This window comes from Salmo salar, chromosome 19 (genome assembly GCF_965601325.2).
Source record: "Salmo salar chromosome 19, fSalSal1, whole genome shotgun sequence".
Classification (NCBI taxonomy): domain Eukaryota; kingdom Metazoa; phylum Chordata; class Actinopteri; order Salmoniformes; family Salmonidae; genus Salmo; species Salmo salar.
The window spans coordinates 86124428-86150173 of NC_138309.1; the positions used below are offsets into that span (position 1 = coordinate 86124428).

Genomic DNA, 25746 nt, shown 5'->3' on the forward strand with positions numbered 1-25746 from the left:
ATCTACTTTTAGAAAGAAAGAAAGAAAGAAAGAGAGAGAGAGAAAGAGGGAGAGAGAGAGAAAGGAAGAGAGAGAGAGAGAGAAAGGAAGAGAGCGAGAAAGAGAGAGAGAGAGAGAGAGCCAGAGAGAGAGAGAGAAAGAGCAAGAGAGAGAGAGAGAGAGAGAGAGAGAGAGAGAGAGAGAGAGAGAGAGAGAGAGAAAGGGGGGGAGAGCAAGAGAGAGAGAGAGAGAGAGAGAGAGAGAGAGAGAGAGAGCAAGTTATATTTATGGGTGGATTCTAGGGTATAAATCACCATGGTCTCAGCTCTTAAACAAATACAAATAGGATCTCAGAGAACAGGGGATAAAACAACAAAGGAAGAACATGACTGGAGCTTCTTAAGGGCCCACCATCATGTTTCCATCTGTGCTGATTCTTCTTAAGAGGAGGGAGAAGAGAGAGGAGGAGAGAGGAAGGAGAGGAGAGGGAGAGAGAAAAGGAGAGGGAGAGAGAACACATAAAGAGCTCCTCATAACTGCTGCTGCTCTACACAACCATCTGTTAGGAGGGGGGTGGTGGGTGGCAGCGGCAGTGCGTAGTGGTGGTAGTGGTGGTGTGTGTTGGGGGGGGGGGGGGGGGGGTGAATCAGTCTGTCCATGTTTCTGACATTGTTGAAAAGAGGCTATAGCAGGATTAGTGGAGTAGAGGAGAGACAAGGTAGGATAGTTAGGGGAGGAGAGGAGAGACAAGGTAGGAGGGTTAGGGGAGGGGAGGAGAGACAAGGTAGGAGGGTTAGGGGAGGAGAGACAAGGTAGGAGGGTTAGGGGAGGAGAGGAGAGGAGAGACAAGGTAGGAGGGTTAGGGGAGGAGAGGAGAGGAGAGACAAGGTAGGAGGGTTAGGGGAGGATAGGATAGGAGAGACAAGGTAGGAGGGTTAGGGGAGGAGAGGAGAGACAAGGTAGGAGGGTTAGGGGAGGAGAGACAAGGTAGGAGGGTTAGGGAAGGAGAGACAAGGTAGGAGGGTTAGGGGAGGATAGGAGAGACACGGTAGGAGGGTTAGGGGAGGAGAGGAGAGACAAGGTAGGAAGGTTAGGAGAGGAGAGACAAGGTAGGAGGGTTAGGGGAGGAGAGGAGAGGAGAGACAAGGTAGGAAGTTGAGGAGAGGAGACTAAAGTAGAGAAGAGAAATACATGTCAATTCAGGGTAGTTATACAGTACAGTATATTATCTGTGTTCCTCACCTGGCATCTGATAGCTGTATGGAGCCTGGCCCGTCGGAGGGGTGCTGAAACCAGAGCTGTAGCTGAGGAAGCCTGCCTGTCCTGGGGATTGGGACTGGCTCAGTCCGCCCTCTGTCTTTATGCCTGCCCATAATGGACCTGAATCAGTTAGTAACACCACATTGGTTTGATGCACACACAACTCACTGCTGTCAGACAACTCTAAACCAAGCACTTTGAGACATATCTCTATCTCTTATGTTAAAAGCAATTTAGTATTATATTAAATAGAGCTAGCTTTATAATAAATACAACTAAATATATTAGTATTGTTATCTTTATTATTACAGGTTAACTGAATCATTTTACCTGTAGGACAGATTTTTTTAAATCAGTCTCTAGTAACTGATATAATTTATATATTGATAATACACCTAATCCACACTTCAGAATCAACAGTAGTTTGTAATCCCCAAGTCAGAATCAACTGTAGTTTGTAATCCCCAAGTCAGAATCAACTGTAGTTTGTAATCTGCAAGTCAGAATCAACGGTAGTTTGTAATCCCACTTCAGAATCAACTGTAGTTTGTAATCTGCAAGTCAGAATCAACGGTAGTTTGTAATCCCCAAGTCAGAATCAACAGTAGTTTGTAATCCCCAAGTCAGAATCAACTGTAGTTTGTAATCTGCAAGTCAGAATCAACGGTAGTTTGTAATCCCACTTCAGAATCAACTGTAGTTTGTAATCTGCAAGTCAGAATCAACTGTAGTTTGTAATCCCCAAGTCAGAATCAACTGTAGTTTGTAATCCCCAAGTCAGAATCAACTGTAGTTTGTAATCCCCAAGTCAGAATCAACTGTAGTTTGTAATCTGCAAGTCAGAATCAACGGTAGTTTGTAATCCCACTTCAGAATCAACTGTAGTTTGTAATCTGCAAGTCAGAATCAACGGTAGTTTGTAATCCCCAAGTCAGAATCAACAGTAGTTTGTAATCCCCAAGTCAGAATCAACAGTAGTTTGTAATCCCACTTCAGAATCAACTGTAGTTTGTAATCCCCAAGTCAGAATCAACTGTAGTTTGTAATCTGCAAGTCAGAATCAACGGTAGTTTGTAATCCCACTTCAGAATCAACTGTAGTTTGTAATCTGCAAGTCAGAATCAACGGTAGTTTGTAATCCCCAAGTCAGAATCAACAGTAGTTTGTAATCCCCAAGTCAGAATCAACTGTAGTTTGTAATCCCCAAGTCAGAATCAACTGTAGTTTGTAATCCCCACTTCAGAATCAACTGTAGTTTGTAATCTGCAAGTCAGAATCAACGGTAGTTTGTAATCCCCAAGTCAGAATCAACAGTAGTTTGTAATCCCCAAGTCAGAATCAACAGTAGTTTGTAATCCCCAAGTCAGAATCAACTGTAGTTTGTAATCCCCAAGTCAGAATCAACAGTAGTTTGTAATCCCCAAGCCAGAATCAACTGTAGTTTGTAATCCCCAAGTCAGAATCAACTGTAGTTTGTAATCCCCAAGTCAGAATCAACTGTAGTTTGTAATCCTCACTTCAGAATCAACTGTAGTTTGGGGTTTAAAAATGAACAGACTAATGTAGATTAAAGTTATACAAGAAATATGACGTAGCACGTGTGAATGACGTAGCACGTGTGAATGACGTAGCACGTGTGAATGACGTAGCACGTGTGAATGACGTAGCATGTGTGAATGACGTAGCATGTGTGAATGACGTAGCATGTGTGAATGACGTAGCATGTGTGAATGACGTAGCACGTGTGAATGGCTAAAAGATGGACGACCTCTGAATTATTAAGTAATAAAAACAACACAGTTGCTACTAGTGTTTGTTGTTAGTCCAACTGCCAGTCGGTTATATAGACTCAAACTCAACCTCTTTCCTATGTCATGGCAGGTTCACTACCACTCAAACAAACTTTCTGTGTGTTCCAAATGGCATGCTATTCTCTATATACTGTAGTGCACTACTTCTGGTGAAAAGTAGTGCACTATATAGGGTATCATTGTGATGCATGTTCTAAATTCCTAGTCATATTGGACAGTCTGTGGGGGGTCAAGACCTTCTAAAGTCATCGGACGAATAAAGAACATCGTTATGTACTTTGCTGTTTCGTTCCTATGACGCCTGAAGACACCGGTTTTTGGTCGTTGTTGTTTTTCAAATGTATATTGGTAATCGTTCCGATCTGACTGAATAGCTTGATAAGCAATTTTGTTGTTGTTGTTGTTGTTGATGGTTGCGGGAAATATGGTGCAGGCACAAACCAACGACTCAGCATAGTTCTAGGTCTCCTTTTGTTTTATCGTGGGAACTGTTTGTCCTGAGCTAAGTGTTTATTTGCAATACCCCGGTGACGAGTTGTATAGCACGAGTTGTATAGCACGTGGTATTACCAAGACTACACAACTAGCATGCCATTTATATATATATATATAGGTTATGATGTTCATAATATTATAATATTAGTTCTTATTATTATTAATATTAGTTCTTATTCAGCTAATTATATATATATATATATATATATATATATATATATATATATATATATTCAGCTAATTATATATATATATATATATATATATATATATATATATATATATAATTAGCTGAATAAGAACTAATATTATAATATTATGAACATCATAACCTTACTTTGAATTAGAACAGAAACAATATAAAGATGAATCTTTATGAAAATAAAGTTTATTTACAGTGCCTTCGGAAAGTATTCATTCTCCTTGACTTGTTCTACATTTTGTTGTGTTACCGCCTAAATTCAAAATGGATTACATAGATTTTCATTTCTCACCCATCTACACACAATACCCCATAATTACAAAGTGAAAACATGTTTGAAAATGTATTGAAAATGAAATACAGAAATATCAAATTTACATAACAATCGCCTTTGGCAGCAATTACAACTGTTAGTCTTTCTAGGTAAGTATCTAAGAGATTTGTACACCTGGATTGTACAATATTTGCAGATTATTCTTAAAAAAATTATTCAAGCTCTGTCAAGTTGGTTGTTGATCATTGCTAGACAGCTATTTTCAAGTCTTGCCATAGATTTCCGAGCTTATTTAAGTCAAAATTGTAATTAGGCCATTTGGGAACATTCAACGTTATATTATATACACCAGTGTATATTTGACCTTGTGTTTTAGGTTACTGTCCTGCTGAAAGGTGACTTTGTCTCCCAGTGTCTGGCGGAAAGCAGACTGAACCAGGTTTTACTGATACACCATCCAAAGTGTAATTAATAACTTCACCATGCACAAAGGGATATTTAATGTCAACTTTTTTATTTTTACCCATCTACCAATAGGTGCCCTTCTTTATGAGGCATTGGAAAACCTCCCTGGTCTTTGTGGTTGAATCTGTGTTTCACTGCTCGACTGAGGGACCTTCCAGATAATTGTATGTGGGGTGAAGAGATGATGCAGTCATTCAATCATCATGTTAAACACTATTATTGCACACAGAGTAAGTAAATTATTACGTGACTTGTTAGACACATTTTTAGTCCTGAACTTATTTAGGCTTGCCATAACAAAAAGCTTGAATACTTATTGACTTAAGACATTTCAGCATTTCATTTATTATTAATTTGTAAAAATGTTTTTAAAAAAACACAATTCCCACTTTGACATTATGTGGTATTGTGTGTAGTCCAGTGACACAACATCCCCATTTAATCCATTTTAAACTCAGGCTGTAACACAACAAAATACTTTCAGAGGGCCCTGTATCTTTATCATATATATAGACATATTATTATCACATTTTATTCTATATTACAAAGATACGTGTAATATAGCTAACTATAAGTAATATAAAGGTATTTGCATGTGTGGCATGAGGTACCCTAGTGATACGGATACATCTAGTACGTAGAAAGGGAAGTGATGGGTTTGTAATGTAAAGTTCCTGTAATAATCATTAGGCATGGGTTTGGCCTGTGCTTACCATAGGCAGGTATCCCGTAGGGTTGTCCAGGCTGGGGGTAGCTAGCATAGGCTGCGGCCTGCTGCATTCCTGTGGTGTACTGTGTCTGACCATACGCAGCCATATTTTGGGATGAAGGAGTAGGAAGAATATGTGGATACGATCTGCTATTTCAGAAAAGAAACATGGAGAAGAGAGAGAGAGATAGAGAGAAATAAATACAATGAAAGAAAGATAGAAAAGAAAGAGAGAAAGAAAGAAAGAAAGAAAGGAAGAAAGAAAGGAGGAACATATTTTACCAAACACAAAAAACATCATAATACGGACACATTCTTTGTGATTCTGCTACATAATTTTACATAGTGGTCTGAAGCTCGTAAAGAGAGATAGTAAATTAGTACAGGAGTAGGACTAGCATTAGGACAGGAAAATAAGAAGTATACGTCGCAAAGGACATTTTTACAAGATAATAATTACAACTGATTTTGTAAGTGCACAAACTGCAGACATCCAGGCAAAACAAAGCAGGTAGAAACCTCCACATCTAGCAGCAGGATCTAATTAAAGGAACCAAATGAAGTTGGATGCCGTTTATTTTCTAAAGCAAAATAAAAGAAGCCTTACTTGGAAGGGTAAATCTGAGAGGAGAACTGGTGTGTTTGTCTTGGGCTGAAGCCACTGGTTCCAATAACTGAGAGAGAGAGTTGAAAAGAAATGAGGGGGGCAAGTACACATTTAAACATTAAAGATATAAGGTAAATATTATCTTTCGCCAACAGAACTTCTGGATTCCTAGGAAAGTGTAATTGCGTTTCGTTACTCCATTTATTTCCCCAACCTTATTTAAGGTTTAAAACCCGGAGCGCAATAATGAAGTAAAATAATCAGATATAAACCCTGAGGGTTTATTCTGCTGACCAGCGTATATTCTGTGTGTATCTCTGGCTGTATCCCAAATGGCACCCTAAAATGGTACTTCGGCTGTCCCTATAGGAGAACCCTTTTTAGTTCCAGGTAGAACCCTTTTGGGTTCCAAGTAGAACCTTTTCCACAGAAGGTTCTACATGGAACCCAAAAGTGTTCTACCTGGAACCAAACAGAGTTCTCATATGGGACAGCCGAAGAAACATTTTGGAACCCTTTTTTCTAAAGAGTGTAAGGAATAGGGTGCTATTTTGGATATAGCCTCTGTGAGATACTTTGGCGCTGCCATGACGACAGCTAGGCTGGTGTAAACACACTCATAATGCTCTGAATCAATGTGGGCCTGTTGCCTGGGGCCTGTCCCAAATGGAACCCTATTCCCTTATAGTGCACTACTTTTGACCAGGGCCCATATGTAGGGAATAGTGTGCCATTTGGGATGCAGCCCCAGGCTTCAAGGCCAGGCCAGGACCAAATTGAAAGTGATTGCTTGTAACTAGTGCTACCACATTATCAATCCTTCATGAAACACACAGCATATCACTGTGGATCCACTTCCTAATGAACGTTTTTCAACACACACACAAACCTACTGTGACCACTGCTATATTTTCACGTTGTCTTTGCACTTAGTAAAGGCTATTTTAAGTCAGTGCATAGTGTATAGTTGTAAGTAAAAATCTTTAAAATAATTTTTGTTACAATAACACACCAAATGTAATACAATTACGCTTTTTGAAATGCTAATCATTTTTATATATATTTCCATTAATCTTTAGAAACAATAAATACAGCTAGTAAATTTAACACGGTCAAAATCAGGTGTGAAATGCAACGCATGAAAAAATACTGTTCATTTACAAAAAAAGAAAGATAGAAAGGCCAGTAATGATAAACATAATCTTAGTCTTGTAATTGAAATCTGTTAAACCAGTCCAAAAGCCCTAGTCCCATAGTATAGAAAGATATCAATATAGAAAGCCTCCTGAGTGGCGAAGCGGTCTAAGGCACTGCATCTCAGTGTGCTAGAGGCGTCACTACAGACCCTGTTTTGATCCTGGGCTGTGTCACAACAGGCCGTGATTGGGAGTCCCATAGGGCGGCGCACAGTTGGCCCAGTGTCGTCCGGGTTAGGGTTTGGCCGGGGTAGGCCGTCATTATAAATAAGAATTTGTTCTTAACTTACTTGCCTAGTTACATATAGTGCACAATTTTTGACCAGAGACTATGGGCCTTTGACTATGGGCCCTGGTCTAAAGCAGTGCACTATATACGGAATAGGGTGCAATTTAAGACAACCTACTGTAGATGTCTGGCATGTAACTGTAACTGCAAGTAATTGTATGTAACTGTATGTAACTGTAACTGAATGTAACTGTATGTAACTGTATGTAACTGTAACTGAATGTAACGGTAACTGAATGTAAATGTAACTGTATGTAACTGTATGTAACTGTAACTGTATGTAACTGTAACAGTATGTAACTGTAACTGAATGTAACTGTAACTATATGTAACTGTATGTAACTGTAACTGAATGTAACTGTAACTGTATGTGACTGTAACTGTATGTAACTTTATGTAACTGTATGTAACTGTAACTGTATGTAACTGTATGTAACTGTAACTGTATGTAACTGTATGTAACTGTAACTGAATATAACTGTAACTGTATGTAACTGTATGTAACTGTAACTGTATGTAACTGTATGTAACTGTAACTGAATGTAACTGTAACTGTATGTAACTGTAACTGTATGTAACTGTATGCAACTAATTGTGTGTAGCTGTATGTAACTGTAACTGTATGTAACTGTAACTGAATGTAACTGTAACTGTATGTAACTGTAACTGTAAGTAACTGTAACTGAATGTAACTGTAACTGTATGTAACTGTAACTGTATGTAACTGTACGTAACTAATTGTGTGTAGCTGTATGTAACTGTAACTGTATGTAACTGTATGTAACTGTAACTGTATGTAACTGTAACTGAATGTAACTGTAACTGTATGTAACTGTAACTGTATGTAACTGTAACTGTATGCAACTGTACGTAACTAATTGTGTGTAGCTGTATGTAACTGTAACTGTATGTAACTATATGTAGCTGTATGTAACTGTAATTAACTGTATGTAACTGTATGCAACTGTATGTAACTATTGTAACTGTATGTAACTGTATGTAACTGCATGTAACTGCATGTAACCGTATGTAACTAATTGTATGTAGCTGTATGTAACTGTAACTGTATATAACTGTAACTGTATGTAACTGTATGTAACTGTTGTAACTGCTGTAATTGTATGTAACTGTAACTGTACATAACTGCATGTAACTGTATGTAACTGTTTTAACTGTAACTGTATGTAACTGTATGTAACTGTATGTAACTGTTGTAACTGTAACTGTATGTAACTGCATGTAACTGTTGTAACTGTATGTAACTGTATGTAACTGTATGTAACTGTTGTAACTGTTGTAACTGAATGTAACTGTAACTGTATGTAAGTGTATGTAACTGTACGTAAGTGTATGTAACTGTATGTAAGTGTATGTAACTGTAACTGTATGCAAGTGTATGTAACTGTAACTGTATGTAACTGTATGTAGCTGTATGTAACTGTAAGTAACTGTATGTAACTGTATGCAACTGTATGTAACTATTGTTACTGTATGTAACTGTATGTAACTGCATGTAACTGCATGTAACCGTATGTAACTAATTGTATGTAGCTGTATGTAACTGTAACTGTATGTAACTGTAACTGTATGTAACTGCATGTAACTGTATGTAACTGTTGTAACTGCTGTAACTATATGTAACTGTAACTGTACATAACTGCATGTAACTGTATGTAACTGTTTTAACTGTAACTGTATGTAACTGTATGTAACTGTATGTAACTGTTGTAACTGTTGTAACTGAATGTAACTGTAACTGTATGTAACTGTATGTAAGTGTATGTAACTGTAACTGTATGTAAGTGTATGTAACAGTAACTGTATGTAAGTGTATGTAACTGTAACTGTATGTAAGTGTATGTAACAGTAACTGTATGTAAGTGTATGTAACTGTAACTGTATGTAACTGTAAGGCCTCAGGGAAATATTGTTATTAATATTGAACACTTTTCCCGCATCATTATCAGCACCTGCTACCGGTTGACTAAACCTTCGATTCGCAGCTCACACACACACACACACACACACACACACACACACACACACACACACACACACACACACACACACACACACACACACACACACACATCCCCTCCGGCTAGGTTCCCTTCCCCTGAGGGTCCAGGGGTGTAAAGTTACTAAACGTCATTAATATTGTCAAAGACAGAGGTGATTTATGGGAGGGGAGCGTTAACGGATCGGGTACTTAGTTAAACAGTTCAAGAAATAATGCAGAATTAGTAGCATGGTTATACTGAGGTGATGTTAAATTATACTGGGTAGTGATGTGATGTTTAATTATACTGGGTAGTGAGGTGATGTTTAATTATACTGGGTAGTGATGTTTAATTATACTGGGTAGTGATGTTTAATTATACTGGGTATTGATGTTTAATTATACTGGGTAGTGATGTTTAATTATACTGGGTAGTGAGGTGATGTTTAATAATACTGGGTAGTGAGGTGATGTTTAATTATACTGGGTAGTGATGTGATGTTTAATTATACTGGGTATTGATGTTTAATTATACTGGGTAGTGATGTGATGTTTAATTATACTGGGTAGTGATGTTTAATTATACTGGGTAGTGATGTTTAATTATACTGGGTAGTGATGTGATGTTTAATTATACTGGATAGTGATGTTTAATTATACTGGGTAGTGATGTTTAATTGTACTGGGTAGTGATGTGATGTTTAATTATACTGGGTAGTGAGGTGATGTTTAATTATACTGGGTAGTGAGGTGATGTTTAATTATAGTGGGTAGTGATGTTTAATTATACTGGGTAGTGATGTGATGTTTAATTATACTGGGTAGTGATGTTTAATTATACTGGGTAGTGAGGTGATGTTTAATTATACTGGGTAGTGAGGTGATGTTAAATTATACTGGGGAGTGATGTTTAATTATACTGGGTATTGATGTTTAATTATACTGGGTAGTGAGGTGATGTTTAATTATACTGGGTAGTGATGTTTAATTATACTGGGTAGTGATGTTTAATTATACTGGGTAGTGAGGTGATGTTAAATTATACTGGGTAGTGAGGTGATGTTTAATTATACTGGGTAGTGATGTTTAATTATACTGGGTAGTGATGTGATGTTTAATTACACTGGGTAGTGAGGTGATGTTTAATTATACTGGGTAGTGAGGTGATGTTTAATTATACTGGGTAGTGATGTTTAATTATACTGGGTAGTGATGTGATGTTTAATTATACTGGGTAGTGAGGTGATGTTTAATTATACTGGGTAGTGAGGTGATGTTTAATTATACTGGGTAGTGATGTTTAATTATACTGGGTAGTGAGGTGATGTTTAATTATACTGGGTTGTGAGGTGATGTTAAATTATACTGGGTAGTGATGTTTAATTATACTGGGTAGTGAGGTGATGTTTAATTATACTGGGTAGTGATGTGATGTTTAATTATACTGGGTAGTGATGTGATGTTTAATTATACTGGGTAGTGAGGTGATGTTTAATTATACTGGGTAGTGATGTGATGTTTAATTATACTGGGTAGTGAGGTGATGTTAAATTATACTGGGTAGTGAGGTGATGTTTAATTATACTGGGTAGTGAGGTGATGTTTAATTATACTGGGTAGTGATGTGATGTTTAATTATACTGGGTAGTGAGGTGATGTTTAATTATACTGGGTAGTGATGTTTAATTATAATGGCTGGTGATGTGATGTTTAATTATACTGGGTAGTGATGTCATGTTTAATTATACAGGGTAGTGAGGTGATGTTTAATTATACTGGGTAGTGATGTGATGGTTAATTATACTGGGTAGTGATGTTTAATTATAATGGGTAGTGATGTGATGGTTAATTATACTGGGTAGTGATGTGATGTTTAATTATACTGGGTAGTAATGTTTAATTATACTGGGTAGTGAGGTGATGTTTAATTATACTGGGTAGTGAAGTGATGTTAAATTATACTGGGTAGTGATGTTTAATTATACTGGGTAGTGAGGTGATGTTTAATTATACTGGGTAGTGATGTGATGTTTAATTATACTGGGTAGTGAGGTGAGGTTTAATTATACTGGGTAGTGAGGTGATGTTTAATTATACTGGGTAGTGATGTTTAATTATACTGGGTAGTGATGTTTAATTATACTGGGTAGTGATGTTTAATTATACTGGGTAGTGAGGTGATGTTTAATTATACTGGGTAGTGATGTTTAATTATAATGGGTAGTGGTGTGATGTTTAATTATACTGGGTAGTGATGTCATTTTTAATTATACTGGGTAGTGAGGTGATGTTTAATTATACTGGGTAGTGATGTTTAATTATAATGGGTAGTGAGGTGATGTTTAATTATACTGGGTAGTGATGTGATGTTTAATTATACTGGGTAGTGATGTTTAATTATACTGGGTAGTGATGTTTAATTATACTGGGTAGTGAGGTGATGTTTAATTATACTGGGGAGTGATGTTTAATTATACTGGGTATTGATGTTTAATTATACTGGGTAGTGAGGTGATGTTTAATTATACTGGGTAGTGATGTTTAATTATACTGGGTAGTGGTGTTTAATTATACTGGGTAGTGGTATGATGTTTAATTATACTGGGTAGTGATGTTTAATTATACTGGGTAGTGAGGTGATGTTAAATTATACTGGGTAGTGAGGTGATGTTTAATTATACTGGGTAGTGAGGTGATGTTTAATTATACTGGGTAGTGATGTTTAATTATACTGGGTAGTGAGGTGATGTTTAATTATACTGGGTAGTGATGTGATGTTTAATTATACTGGGTAGTGATGTGATGTTTAATTATACTGGGTAGTGAGGTGATGTTTAATTATACTGGGTAGTGATGTTTAATTATACTGGGTAGTGATGTTTAATTATACTGGGTAGTGATGTTTAATTATACTGGGTAGTGATGTTTAATTATACTGGGTAGTGATGTTTAATTATACTGGGTAGTGAGGTGATGTTTAATTATACTGGGTAGTGAGGTGATGTTTAATTATACTGGGTAGTGATGTTTAATTATAATGGGTAGTGATGTGATGTTTAATTATACTGGGTAGTGATGTCATGTTTAATTATACTGGGTAGTGAGGTGATGTTTAATTATACTGGGTAGTGATGTTTAATTATAATGGGTAGTGAGGTGATGTTTAATTATACTGGGTAGTGATGTAATGTTTAATTATACTGGGTAGTGATGTTTAATTATACTGGGTAGTGATGTTTAATTATACTGGGTAGTGAGGTGATGTTTAATTATACTGGGGAGTGATGTTTAATTATACTGGGTATTGATGTTTAATTATACTGGGTAGTGAGGTGATGTTTAATTATACTGGGTAGTGATGTTTAATTATACTGGGTAGTGAGGTGATGTTAAATTATACTGGGTAGTGATGTTTAATTATACTGGGTAGTGAGGTGATTTTTAATTATACTGGGTAGTGATGTGATGTTTAATTATACTGGGTAGTGATGTGATGTTTAATTATACTGGGTAGTGAGGTGATGTTTAATTATACTGGGTAGTGAGGTGATGTTAAATTATACTGGGTAGTGATGTTTAATTATACTGTGTAGTGAGGTGATGTTTAATTATACTGGGTAGTGATGTGATGTTTAATTATACTGGGTAGTGATGTGATGTTTAATTATACTGGGTAGTGATGTGATGTTTAATTATAATGTGTAGTGATGTTTAATTATAATGGGTAATGAGGTGATGTTTAATTATACTGGGTAGTGAGGTGATGTTTAATTGTACTGGGTAGTGAGGTGATGTTTAATTATCCTGGGTAGTGATGTTTAATTATACTGGGTAGTGATGTTTAATTATACTGGGTAGTGAGGTGATGTTTAATTATACTGGGTAGTGATGTTTAATTATAATGGGTAGTAATGTGATGTTTAATTATACTGGGTAGTGATGTGATGTTTAATTATACTGGGTAGTGGTGTTTAATTATACTGGGTAGTGGTGTGATGTTTAATTATACTGTGTAATGAAGTGATGTTAAATTATACTGGGTAGTGATGTTTAATTATACTGGGTATTGATGTTTAATTATACTGGGTACTGAGTTGATGTTTAATTATACTGGGTAGTGAGGTGATGTTTAATTATACTGGGTAGTGAGGTGATGTTTAATTATACTGGGTAGTGATGTTTAATTATACTGGGTAGTGATGTTTAATTATACTGGGTAGTGAGGTGATGTTTAATTATACTTGGTAGTGATGTTTAATTATAATGGGTAGTGATGTGATGTTTAATTATACTGGGTAGTGATGTCATGTTTAATTATACTGGTTAGTGAGGTGATGTTTAATTATACTGGGTAGTGATGTTTAATTATAATGGGTAGTGATGTGATGTTTAATTATACTGGGTAGTGATGTGATGTTTAATTATACTGGGTAGTGATGTTTAATTATACTGGGTAGTGAGGTGATGTTTAATTATACTGGGTAGTGATGTTTAATTATACTGGGTAGTGATGTATAATTAAACTGGGTAGTGAGGTGATGTTTAATTATACTGGGTAGTGATGTGATGTTTAAATATACTGGGTAGTGATGTGATGTTTAATTATAATGTGTAGTGATGTTTAATTATAATGGGTAATGAGGTGATGTTTAATTATAATGGGTAGTGAGGTGATGTTTAATTGTACTGGGTAGTGAGGTGATGTTTAATTATACTGGGTAGTGATGTTTAATTATACTGGGTAGTGATGTTTAATTATACTGGGTAGTGAGGTGATGTTTAATTATACTGGGTAGTGATGTTTAATTATAATGGGTAGTGATGTGATGTTTAATTATACTGGGTAGTGATGTGATGTTTAATTATACTGGGTAGTGGTGTTTAATTATACTGGGTAGTGGTGTGATGTTTAATTATACTGTGTAATGAAGTGATGTTAAATTATACTGGGTAGTGATGTTTAATTATACTGGGTATTGATGTTTAATTATACTGGGTACTGAGTTGATGTTTAATTATACTGGGTAGTGAGGTGATGTTTAATTATACTGGGTATTGATGTTTAATTATATTGGGTATTGATGTTTAATTATACTGGGTAGTGAGGTGATGTTTAATTATACTGGGTAGTGATGTTTAATTATACTGGGTAGTGATGTTTAATTATACTGGGTAGTGAGGTGATGTTTAATTATACTGGGTAGTGATGTTTAATTATAATGGGTAGTGATGTGATGTTTAATTATACTGGGTAGTGATGTCATGTTTAATTATACTGGGTAGTGAGGTGATGTTTAATTATACTGGGTAGTGATGTTTAATTATAATGGGTAGTGATGTGATGTTTAATTATACTGGGTAGCGATGTGATGTTTAATTATACTAGGTAGTGATGTTTAATTATACTGGGTAGTGAGGTGATGTTTAATTATACTGGGTAGTGATGTGATGTTTAATTATACTGGGTAGTGATGTCATGTTTAATTATACTGGGTAGTGATGTGATGTTTAATTATAATGTGTAGTGATGTTTAATTATAATGGGTAATGAGGTGATGTTTAATTATACTGGGTAGTGAGGTGATGTTTAATTGTACTGGGTAGTGAGGTGATGTTTAATTATACTGGGTAGTGATGTTTAATTATACTGGGTAGTGATGTTTAATTATACTGGGCAGTGAGGTGATGTTTAATTATACTGGGTAGTGATGTTTAATTATAATGGGTAGTGATGTGATGTTTAATTATACTGGGTAGTGATGTGATGTTTAATTATACTGGGTAGTGGTGTTTAATTATACTGGGTAGTGGTGTGATGTTTAATTATACTGTGTAATGAAGTGATGTTAAATTATACTGGGTAGTGATGTTTAATTATACTGGGTATTGATGTTTAATTATACTGGGTACTGAGTTGATGTTTAATTATACTGGGTAGTGATGTTTAATTATACTGGGTAGTGAGGGGATGTTTAATTATACTGGGTAGTGATGTGATGTTTAATTATACTGGGTAGTGATGTTTAATTATACAGGGTAGTGATGTTTAATTATAATGGGTAATGAGGTGATGTTTAATTATACTGGGTAGTGAGGTGATGTTTAATTATACTGGGTAGTGAGGTGATGTTTAATTATACTGGGTATTGATGTTTAATTATACTGGGTAGTGAGGTGATGTTTAATTATACTGGGTAGTGAGGTGATGTTTAATTATACTGGGTATTGATGTTTAATTACACTGGGTATTGATGTTTAATTATACTGGGTAGTGAGGTGATGTTTAATTATACTGGGTAGTGATGTTTAATTATACTGGGTAGTGATGTTTAATTATACTGGGTAGTGAGGTGATGTTTAATTATACTGGGTAGTGATGTTTAATTATAATGGGTAGTGATGTGATGTTTAATTATACTGGGTAGTGATGTCATGTTTAATTATACTGGGTAGTGAGGTGATGTTTAATTATACTGGGTAGTGATGTTTAATTATACTGGGTAGTGATGTATAATTAAACTGGGTAGTGAGGTGATGTTTAATTATACTGGGTAGTGATGTGATGTTTAATTATACTGGGTAGTGATGTGATGTTTAATTATAATGTGTAGTGATGTTTAATTATAATGGGTAATGAGGTGATGTTTAATTATACTGGGTAGTGAGGTGATGTTTAATTGTACTGGGTAGTGAGGTGATGTTTAATTATACTGGGTAGTGATGTTTAATTATACTGGGTAGTGATGTTTAATTATACTGGGTAGTGAGGTGATGTTTAATTATACTGGGTAGTGATGTTTAATTATAATGGGTAGTGATGTGATGTTTAATTATACTGGGTAGTGATGTGATGTTTAATTATACTGGGTAGTGGTGTTTAATTATACTGGGTAGTGGTGTGATGTTTAATTATACTGTGTAATGAAATGATGTTAAATTATACTGGGTAGTGATGTTTAATTATACTGGGTATTGATGTTTAATTATACTGGGTACTGAGTTGATGTTTAATTATACTGGGTAGTGAGGTGATGTTTAATTATACTGGGTATTGATGTTTAATTATACTGGGTATTGATGTTTAATTATACTGGGTAGTAATGTGATGTTTAATTATACTGGGTAGTGATTTGATGTTTAATTATACTGGGTAGTGATGTGATGTTTAATTATACTGGGTAGTGTGGTTTAATTATACTGGGTAGTGAGGTGATGTTTAATTATACTGGGTAGTGATGTTTAATTATACTGGGTAGTGAGGTGATGTTTAATTATACTGGGTAGTGATGTTTAATTATACTGGGTAGTGAGGGGATGTTTAATTATACTGGGTAGTGATGTGATGTTTAATTATACTGGGTAGTGATGTTTAATTATACAGGGTAGTGATGTTTAATTATAATGGGTAATGAGGTGATGTTTAATTATACTGGGTAGTGATGTGATGTTTAATTATACTGGGTAGTGAGGTGATGTTTAATTATACTGGGTAGTGATGTTTAATTATACTGGGTAGTGATGTTTAATTATACTGGGTAGTGAGGTGATGTTTAATTATACTGGGTAGTGATGTTTAATTATAATGGGTAATGAGGTGATGTTTAATTATACTGGGCAGTGATGTGATGTTTAATTATACTGGGTAGTGAGGTGATGTTTAATTATACTGGGTAGTGATGTTTAATTATACTGGGTAGTGATGTGATGTTTAATTATACTGGGTAGTGAGGTGATGTTTAATTATACTGGGTAGTGAGGTGATGTTTAATTATACTGGGTAGTGATGTTTAATTATACTGGGTAGTGATGTGATGTTTAATTATACTGGGTAGTGAGGTGATGTTAAATTATACTAGGTAGTGATGTTTAATTATACTGGGTAGTGATGTTTAATTATACTGGGTAGTGAGGTGATGTTTAATTATACTGGGTAGTGATGTTTAATTATACTGGGTATTGATGTTTAATTATACTGGGTAGTGAGGTGATGTTAAATTATACTGGGTAGTGGGGTGATGTTTAATTATACTGGGTAGTGATGTTTAATTATACTGGGTAGTGATGTTTAATTATACTGGGTAGTGAGGTGATGTTTAATTATACTGGGTAGTGATGTTTAATTATACTGGGTAGTGATGTTTAATTATACTGGGTAGTGAGGTGATGTTTAATTATACTGGGTAGTGATGTGATGTTTAATTATACTGGGTAGTGATGTTTAATTATACTGGGTATTGATGTTTAATTATACTGGGTAGTGAGATGATGTTTAATTATACTGGGTAGTGAGGTGATGTTTAATTATACTGGGTAGTGTGTGATGTTTAATTACACTGGGTAGTGATGTTTAATTATACTGGGTAGTGAGGTGATGTTTAATTATACTGGGTAGTGATGTTTAATTATACTGTGTAGTGAGGTGATGTTTAATTATACTGGGTAGTGATGTTTAATTATACTGGGTAGTGATGTTTAATTAAACTGGGTAGTGAGGTGATGTTTAATTATACTGGGTAGTGATGTGATGTTTAATTATACTGGGTAGTGATGTGATGTTTAATTATACTGGGTAGTGATGTTTAATTATACTGGGTATTGATGTTTAATTATACTGGGTAGTGATGTGATGTTTAATTATACTGGGTAGTGATTTGATGTTTAATTATACTGGGTAGTGAGGTGATGTTTAATTATACTGGGTAGTGAGGTGATGTTTAATTATACTGGGTAGTGAGGTGATGTTTAATCATACTGTGTAGTGTGTGATGTTTAATTACACTGGGTAGTGGTGTTTAATTATACTGGGTAGTGAGGTGATGTTTAATTATACTGGGTAGTGATGTTTAATTATACTGGGTAGTGATGTTTAATTATACTGGGTAGTGAGGTGATGTTTAATTATACTGGGTAGTGATGTGATGTTTAATTATACTGGGTAGTGATGTTTAATTATACTGGGTATTGATGTTTAATTATACTGGGTAGTGAGAAGATGTTTAATTATACTGGGTAGTGAGGTGATGTTTAATTATACTGGGTAGTGTGTGATGTTTAATTACAATGGGTAGTGATGTTTAATTATACTGGGTAGTGGTGTTTAATTATATTGGGTAGTGGTGTGATGTTTAATTATACGGTGTAATGAAGTGATGTTAAATTATACTGGGTAGTGATGTTTAATTATACTGGGTATTGATGTTTAATTATACTGGGTACTGAGGTGATGTTTAATTATACTGGGTAGTGAGGTGATGTTTAATTATACTGGGTAGTGATGTTTAATTATACTGGGTATTGATGTTTAATTATACTGGGTAGTGATGTGATGTTTAATTATACTGGGTAGTGATTTGATGTTTAATTATACTGGGTAGTGAGGTGATGTTTAATTATACTGGGTAGTGATGTGATGTTTAATTATACTGGGTAGTGAGGTGATGTTTAATTATACTGGGTAGTGATGTTTAATTATACTGGGTAGTGGTGTGATGTTTAATTATACTGGGTAGTGAGGTGATGTTTAATTATACATGGTAGTGATGTTTAATTATACTGGGTAGTGAGGTGATGTTTAATTATACTGGGTAGTGATGTTTAATTATACTGGGTAGTGATGTTTAATTAAACTGGGTAGTGAGGTGATGTTTTATTATACTGGGTAGTGATGTGATGTTTAATTATACTGGGTAGTGATGTGATGTTTAATTATACTGGGTAGTGATGATTAATTATACTGGGTATTGATGTTTAATTATACTGGGTAGTGAGGTGATGTTTAATTATACTGGGTAGTGATTTGATGTTTAATTATACTGGGTAGTGAGGTGATGTTTAATTATACTGGGTAGTGATGTGATGTTTAATTATACTTGGGTATTGATGTTTAATTATACTAGGTAGTGAGGTGATGTTTAATTATACTGGGTAGTGAGGTGATGTTTAATCATACTGGGTAGTGTGTGATGTTTAATTACACTGGGTAGTGATGTTTAATTATACTGGGTAGTGGTGTTTAATTATACTGGGTAGTGGTGTGATGATTAATTATACTGTGTAATGAAGTGATGTTAAATTATACTGGGTAGTGATGTTTAATTATACTCGGTATTGATGTTTAATTATACTGGGTACTAAGGTGATGTTTAATTATACTGGGTAGTGAATGTGATGTTTAATTATACTGGGTAGTGAGGTTTGATGTTTAATTATACTGGGTAGTGAGGTGATGTTTAATTATACTGGGTAGTGATGTTTAATTATACTGGGTAGTGAGGTGATGTTTAATTATACTGGGTAGTGATGTTTAATTATACTGGGTAGTGATGTTTAATTAAACTGGGTAGTGAGGTGATGTTTAATTATACTGGGTAGTGATGTGATGTTTAATTATACTGGGTAGTGATGTGATGTTTAATTATACTGGGTAGTGATGTTTAATTATACTGGGTATTGATGTTTAATTATACTGGGTAGTGATGTGATGTTTAATTATACTGGGTAGTGATTTGATGTTTAATTATACTGGGTAGTGAGGTGATGTTTAATTATACTGGGTAGTGATGTGATGTTTAATTATACTGGGTATTGATGTTTAATTATACTGGGTAGTGAGGTGATGTTTAATTATACTGGGTAGTGAGGTGATGTTTAATCATACTGGGTAGTGTGTGATGTTTAATTACACTGGGTAGTGATGTTTAATTATACTGGGTAGTGAGGTGATGTTTAATTATACTGGGTAGTGATGTTTAATTATACTGGGTAGTGAGGTGATGTTTAATTATACTGGGTAGTGATGTGATGTTTAATTATACTGGGTAGTGATGTTTAATTATACTGGGTATTGATGTTTAATTATACTGGGTAGTGAGATGATGTTTAATTATACTGGGTAGTGAGGTGATGTTTAATTATACTGGGTAGTGTGTGATGTTTAATTAAACTGGGTAGTGATGTTTAATTATACTGGGTAGTGGTGTTTAATTATATTGGGTAGTGGTGTGATGTTTAATTATACGGTGTAATGAAGTGATGTTAAATTATACTGGGTAGTGATGTTTAATTATACTGGGTATTGATGTTTAATTATACTGGGTACTGAGGTGATGTTTAATTATACTGGGTAGTGAGTGTTTAATTATACTGGGTATTGATGTTTTATTATACTGGGTAGTGATGTGATGTTTAATTATACTGGGTAGTGATTTGATGTTTAATTATACTGGGTAGTGAGGTGATGTTTAATTATACTGGGTAGTGATGTGATGTTTAATTATACTGGGTAGTGAGGTGATGTTTAATTATACTTGGTAGTGATGTTTAATTATACTGTGTAATGAGGTGATGTTTAATTATACTGGGTAGTGAGGTGATGTTAAATTATACTGGGTAGTGATGTTTAATTATACTGGGTATTGATGTTTAATTATACTGGGTAGTGATGTGATGTTTAATTATACTGGGTAGTGATTTGATGTTTAATTATACTGGGTAGTGAGGTGATGTTTAATTATACTGGGTAGTGATGTGATGTTTAATTATACTGGGTATTGATGTTTAATTATACTGGGTAGTGAGGTGATGTTTAATTATACTGGGTAGTGAGGTGATGTTTAATCATACTGGGTAGTGTGTGATGTTTAATTACACTGGGTAGTGATGTTTAATTATACTGGGTAGTGAGGTGATGTTTAATTATACTGGGTAGTGATGTTTAATTATACTGGGTAGTGAGGTGATGTTTAATTATACTGGGTAGTGATGTGATGTTTAATTATACTGGGTAGTGATGTTTAATTATACTGGGTATTGATGTTTAATTATACTGGGTAGTGAGATGATGTTTAATTATACTGGGTAGTGAGGTGATGTTTAATTATACTGGGTAGTGTGTGATGTTTAATTAAACTGGGTAGTGATGTTTAATTATACTGGGTAGTGGTGTTTAATTATATTGGGTAGTGGTGTGATGTTTAATTATACGGTGTAATGAAGTGATGTTAAATTATACTGGGTAGTGATGTTTAATTATACTGGGTATTGATGTTTAATTATACTGGGTACTGAGGTGATGTTTAATTATACTGGGTAGTGATGTTTAATTATACTGGGTATTGATGTTTTATTATACTGGGTAGTGATGTGATGTTTAATTATACTGGGTAGTGATTTGATGTTTAATTATACTGGGTAGTGAGGTGATGTTTAATTATACTGGGTAGTGATGTGATGTTTAATTATACTGGGTAGTGAGGTGATGTTTAATTATACTTGGTAGTGATGTTTAATTATACTGTGTAATGAGGTGATGTTTAATTATACTGGGTAGTGATGTTTAATTATACTGGGTAGTGATGTTTAATTATACTGGGTAGTGGTGTGATGTTTAATTATACTGGGAAGTGAGGTGATGTTTAATTATACTGGGTAGTGATGTTTAATTATACTGGGTAGTGAGGTGATGTTTAATTATACTGGGTAGTGATGTTTAATTATACTGGGTAGTGATGTTTAATTAAACTGGGTAGTGAGGTGATGTTTAATTATACTGGGTAGTGATGTGATGTTTAATTATACTGGGTAGTGATGTGATGTTTAATTATACTGGGTAGTGATGTTTAATTATACTGGGTATTGATGTTTAATTATACTGGGTAGTGATGTGATGTTTAATTATACTGGGTAGTGATTTGATGTTTAATTATACTGGGTAGTGAGGTGATGTTTAATTATACTGGGTAGTGATGTGATGTTTAATTATACTGGGTATTGATGTTTAATTATACTGGGTAGTGAGGTGATGTTTAATTATACTGGGTAGTGAGGTGATGTTTAATTATACTGGGTAGTGAGGTGATGTTTAATCATACTGGGTAGTGTGTGATGTTTAATTACACTGGGTAGTGATGTTTAATTATACTGGGTAGTGGTGTTTAATTATACTGGGTAGTGGTGTGATGATTAATTATACTGTGTAATGAAGTGATGTTAAATTATACTGGGTAGTGATGTTTAATTATACTGGGTACTGAGGTGATGTTTAATTATACTGGGTAGTGAGGTGATGTTTAATTATACTGGGTAGTGATGTTTAATTATACTGGGTATTGATGTTTAATTATACTGGGTAGTGAGGTGATGTTTAATTATACTGGGTAGTGATGTGATGTTTAATTATACTGGGTAGTGAGGTTATGTTTAATTATACTGGGTAGTGATGTGATGTTTAATTATACTGGGTAGTGAGGTTATGTTTAATTATACTTGGTAGTGATGTTTAATTATACTGTGTAATGAGGTGATGTTTAATTATACTGGGTAGTGATGTTTAATTATACTGGGTAGTGATGTTTAATTATACTGGGTAGTGGTGTGATGTTTAATTATACTGGGTAGTGAGGTAATGTTTAATTATACTGGGTAGTGATGTTTAATTATACTGGGTATTGATGTTTAATTATACTGGGTAGTGATGTGATGTTTAATTATACTGGGTAGTGATTTGATGTTTAATTATACTGGGTAGTGAGGTGATGTTTAATTATACTGGGTAGTGAGGTGATGTTTAATTATACTGGGTAGTGAGGTGATGTTTAATTATACTGGGTACTGATGTGATGTTTAATTATACTGGGTAGTGAGGTGATGTTAAATTATACTAGGTAGTGATGTTTAATTATACTGGGTAGTGATGTTTAATTATACTGGGTAGTGATGTTTAATTATACTGGGTAGTGAGGTGATGTTTAATTATACTGGGTAGTGATTTTTAATTATACTGGGTATTGATGTTTAATTATACTGGGTAGTGAGGTGATGTTTAATTATACTGGGTAGTGATGTTTAATTATACTGGGTAGTGAGTTGATGTTTAATTATACTGGGTAGTGAGGTGATGTTTAATTATACTGGGTAGTGATGTTTAATTATACTGGGTAGTGATGTGATGTTTAATTATACTGGGTAATGAGGTGATGTTTAATTATACTGGGTAGTGATGTGATGTTTAATTACACTGGGTAGTGAGGTGATGTTTAATTATACTGGGTAGTGAGGTGATGTTTAATTATACTGGGTAGTGATGTTTAATTATACTGTGTATTGATGTTTAATTATACTGGGTAGTGATGTGATGTTTAATTATACTGGGTAGTGAGGTGATGTTTAATTATACTGGGTAGTGATGTGATGTTTAATTATACTGGGTAGTGAGGTGATGTTAAACTATACTAGGTAGTGATGTTTAATTATACTGGGTAGTGATGTTTAATTATACTGGGTAGTGATGTTTAATTATACTGGGTAGTGAGGTGATGTTTAATTATACTGGGTATTGATGTTTAATTATACTGGGTAGTGAGGTGATGTTTAATTATACTGGGTAGTGATGTTTAATTATAATGGGTAATGAGGTGATGTTTAATTATACTGGGTAGTGATGTGATGTTTAATTATACTGGGTAGTGAGGTGATGTTTAATTATACTGGGTAGTGATGTTTAATTATACTGGGTAGTGTTGTTTAATTATACTGGGTAGTGAGGTGATGTTTAATTATACTGGGGAGTGATGTTTAATTATAATGGGTAGTGATGTGATGTTTAATTATACTGGGTAGTGAGGTGATGTTTAATTATACTGGGTAGTGATGTTTAATTATAATGGGTAATGAGGTGATGTTTAATTATACTGGGTAGTGATGTGATGTTTAATTATACTGGGTAGTGAGGTGATGTTTAATTATACTGGGTAGTGAGGTGATGTTTAATTATAATGGGTAGTGATGTTTAATTATACTGGGTAGTGATGTGATGTTTAATTATACTGGGTAATGAGGTGATGTTTAATTATACTGGGTAGTGATGTGATGTTTAATTATACTGGGTAGTGATGTGATGTTTAATTATACTGGGTAGTGAGGTGATGTTAAATTATACTGGGTAGTGATGTTTAATTATACTGGGTAGTGATGTTTAATTATACTGGGTAGTGATGTTTAATTATACTGGGTAGTGAGGTGATGTTTAATTATACTGGGTAGTGATGTTTAATTATACTGGGTATTGATGTTTAATTATACTGGGTAGTGATGTGATGTTTAATTATACTGGGTAGTGATTTGATGTTTAATTATACTGGGTAGTGAGGTGATGTTTAATTATACTGGGTAGTGATGTGATGTTTAATTATACTGGGTATTAATGTTTAATTATACTGGGTAGTGAGGTGATGTTTAATTATACTGGGTAGTGAGGTGATGTTTAATCATACTGGGTAGTGTGTGATGTTTAATTACACTGGGTAGTGATGTTTAATTATACTGGGTTGTGAGGTTATGTTTAATTATACTGGGTAGTGATGTTTAATTATACTGGGTAGTGATGTTTAATTATACTGGGTAGTGATGTTTAATTATACTGGGTAGTGAGGTGATGTTTAATTATACTGGGTAGTGATGTGATGTTTAATTACACTGGGTAGTGAGGTGATGTTTAATTATACTGGGTAGTGAGGTGATGTTTAATTATACTGGGTAGTGATGTTTAATTATACTGGGTATTGATGTTTAATTATACTGGGTAGTGATGTGATGTTTAATTATACTGGGTAGTGAGGTGATGTTTAATTATACTGGGTAGTGATGTGATGTTTAATTATACTGGGTAGTGAGGTGATGTTAAACTATACTAGGTAGTGATGTTTAATTATACTGGGTAGTGATGTTTAATTATACTGGGTAGTGTTGTTTAATTATACTGGGTAGTGAGGTGATGTTTAATTATACTGGGGAGTGATGTTTAATTATAATGGGTAGTGATGTGATGTTTAATTATACTGGGTAGTGAGGTGATGTTTAATTATACTGGGTAGTGAGGTGATGTTTAATTATACTGGGTAGTGATGTTTAATTATACTGGGTAGTGAGTTGATGTTTAATTATACTGGGTAGTGAGGTGATGTTTAATTATACTGGGTAGTGATGTTTAATTATACTGGGTAGTGATGTGATGTTTAATTATACTGGGTAATGAGGTGATGTTTAATTATACTGGGTAGTGATGTGATGTTTAATTATACTGGGTAGTGATGTTTAATTATACTGGGTATTGATGTTTAATTATACTGGGTAGTGAGATGATGTTTAATTATACTGGGTAGTGAGGTGATGTTTAATTATACTGGGTAGTGTGTGATGTTTAATTAAACTGGGTAGTGATGTTTAATTATACTGGGTAGTGGTGTTTAATTATATTGGGTAGTGGTGTGATGTTTAATTATACGGTGTAATGAAGTGATGTTAAATTATACTGGGTAGTGATGTTTAATTATACTGGGTATTGATGTTTAATTATACTGGGTACTGAGGTGATGTTTAATTATACTGGGTAGTGATGTTTAATTATAATGGGTAGTGATGTTTAATTATACTGGGTAGTGATGTGATGTTTAATTATACTGGGT

The 25746-nt window shown here is 34.4% G+C and overlaps 1 protein-coding gene across 1 annotated transcript in view; it reads right to left on the minus strand.

The window, feature by feature from the left end:
- Positions 1-25746, minus strand: part of eya1 (EYA transcriptional coactivator and phosphatase 1) — a 160662-nt gene that overhangs the window by 86714 nt on the left and 48202 nt on the right. The window contains 3 exon segments of the mRNA XM_082966021.1: positions 1222-1344; positions 5200-5345; positions 5803-5869. Of these exon segments, the coding sequence (XP_082822147.1) occupies positions 1222-1344; positions 5200-5345; positions 5803-5869 (336 nt within the window).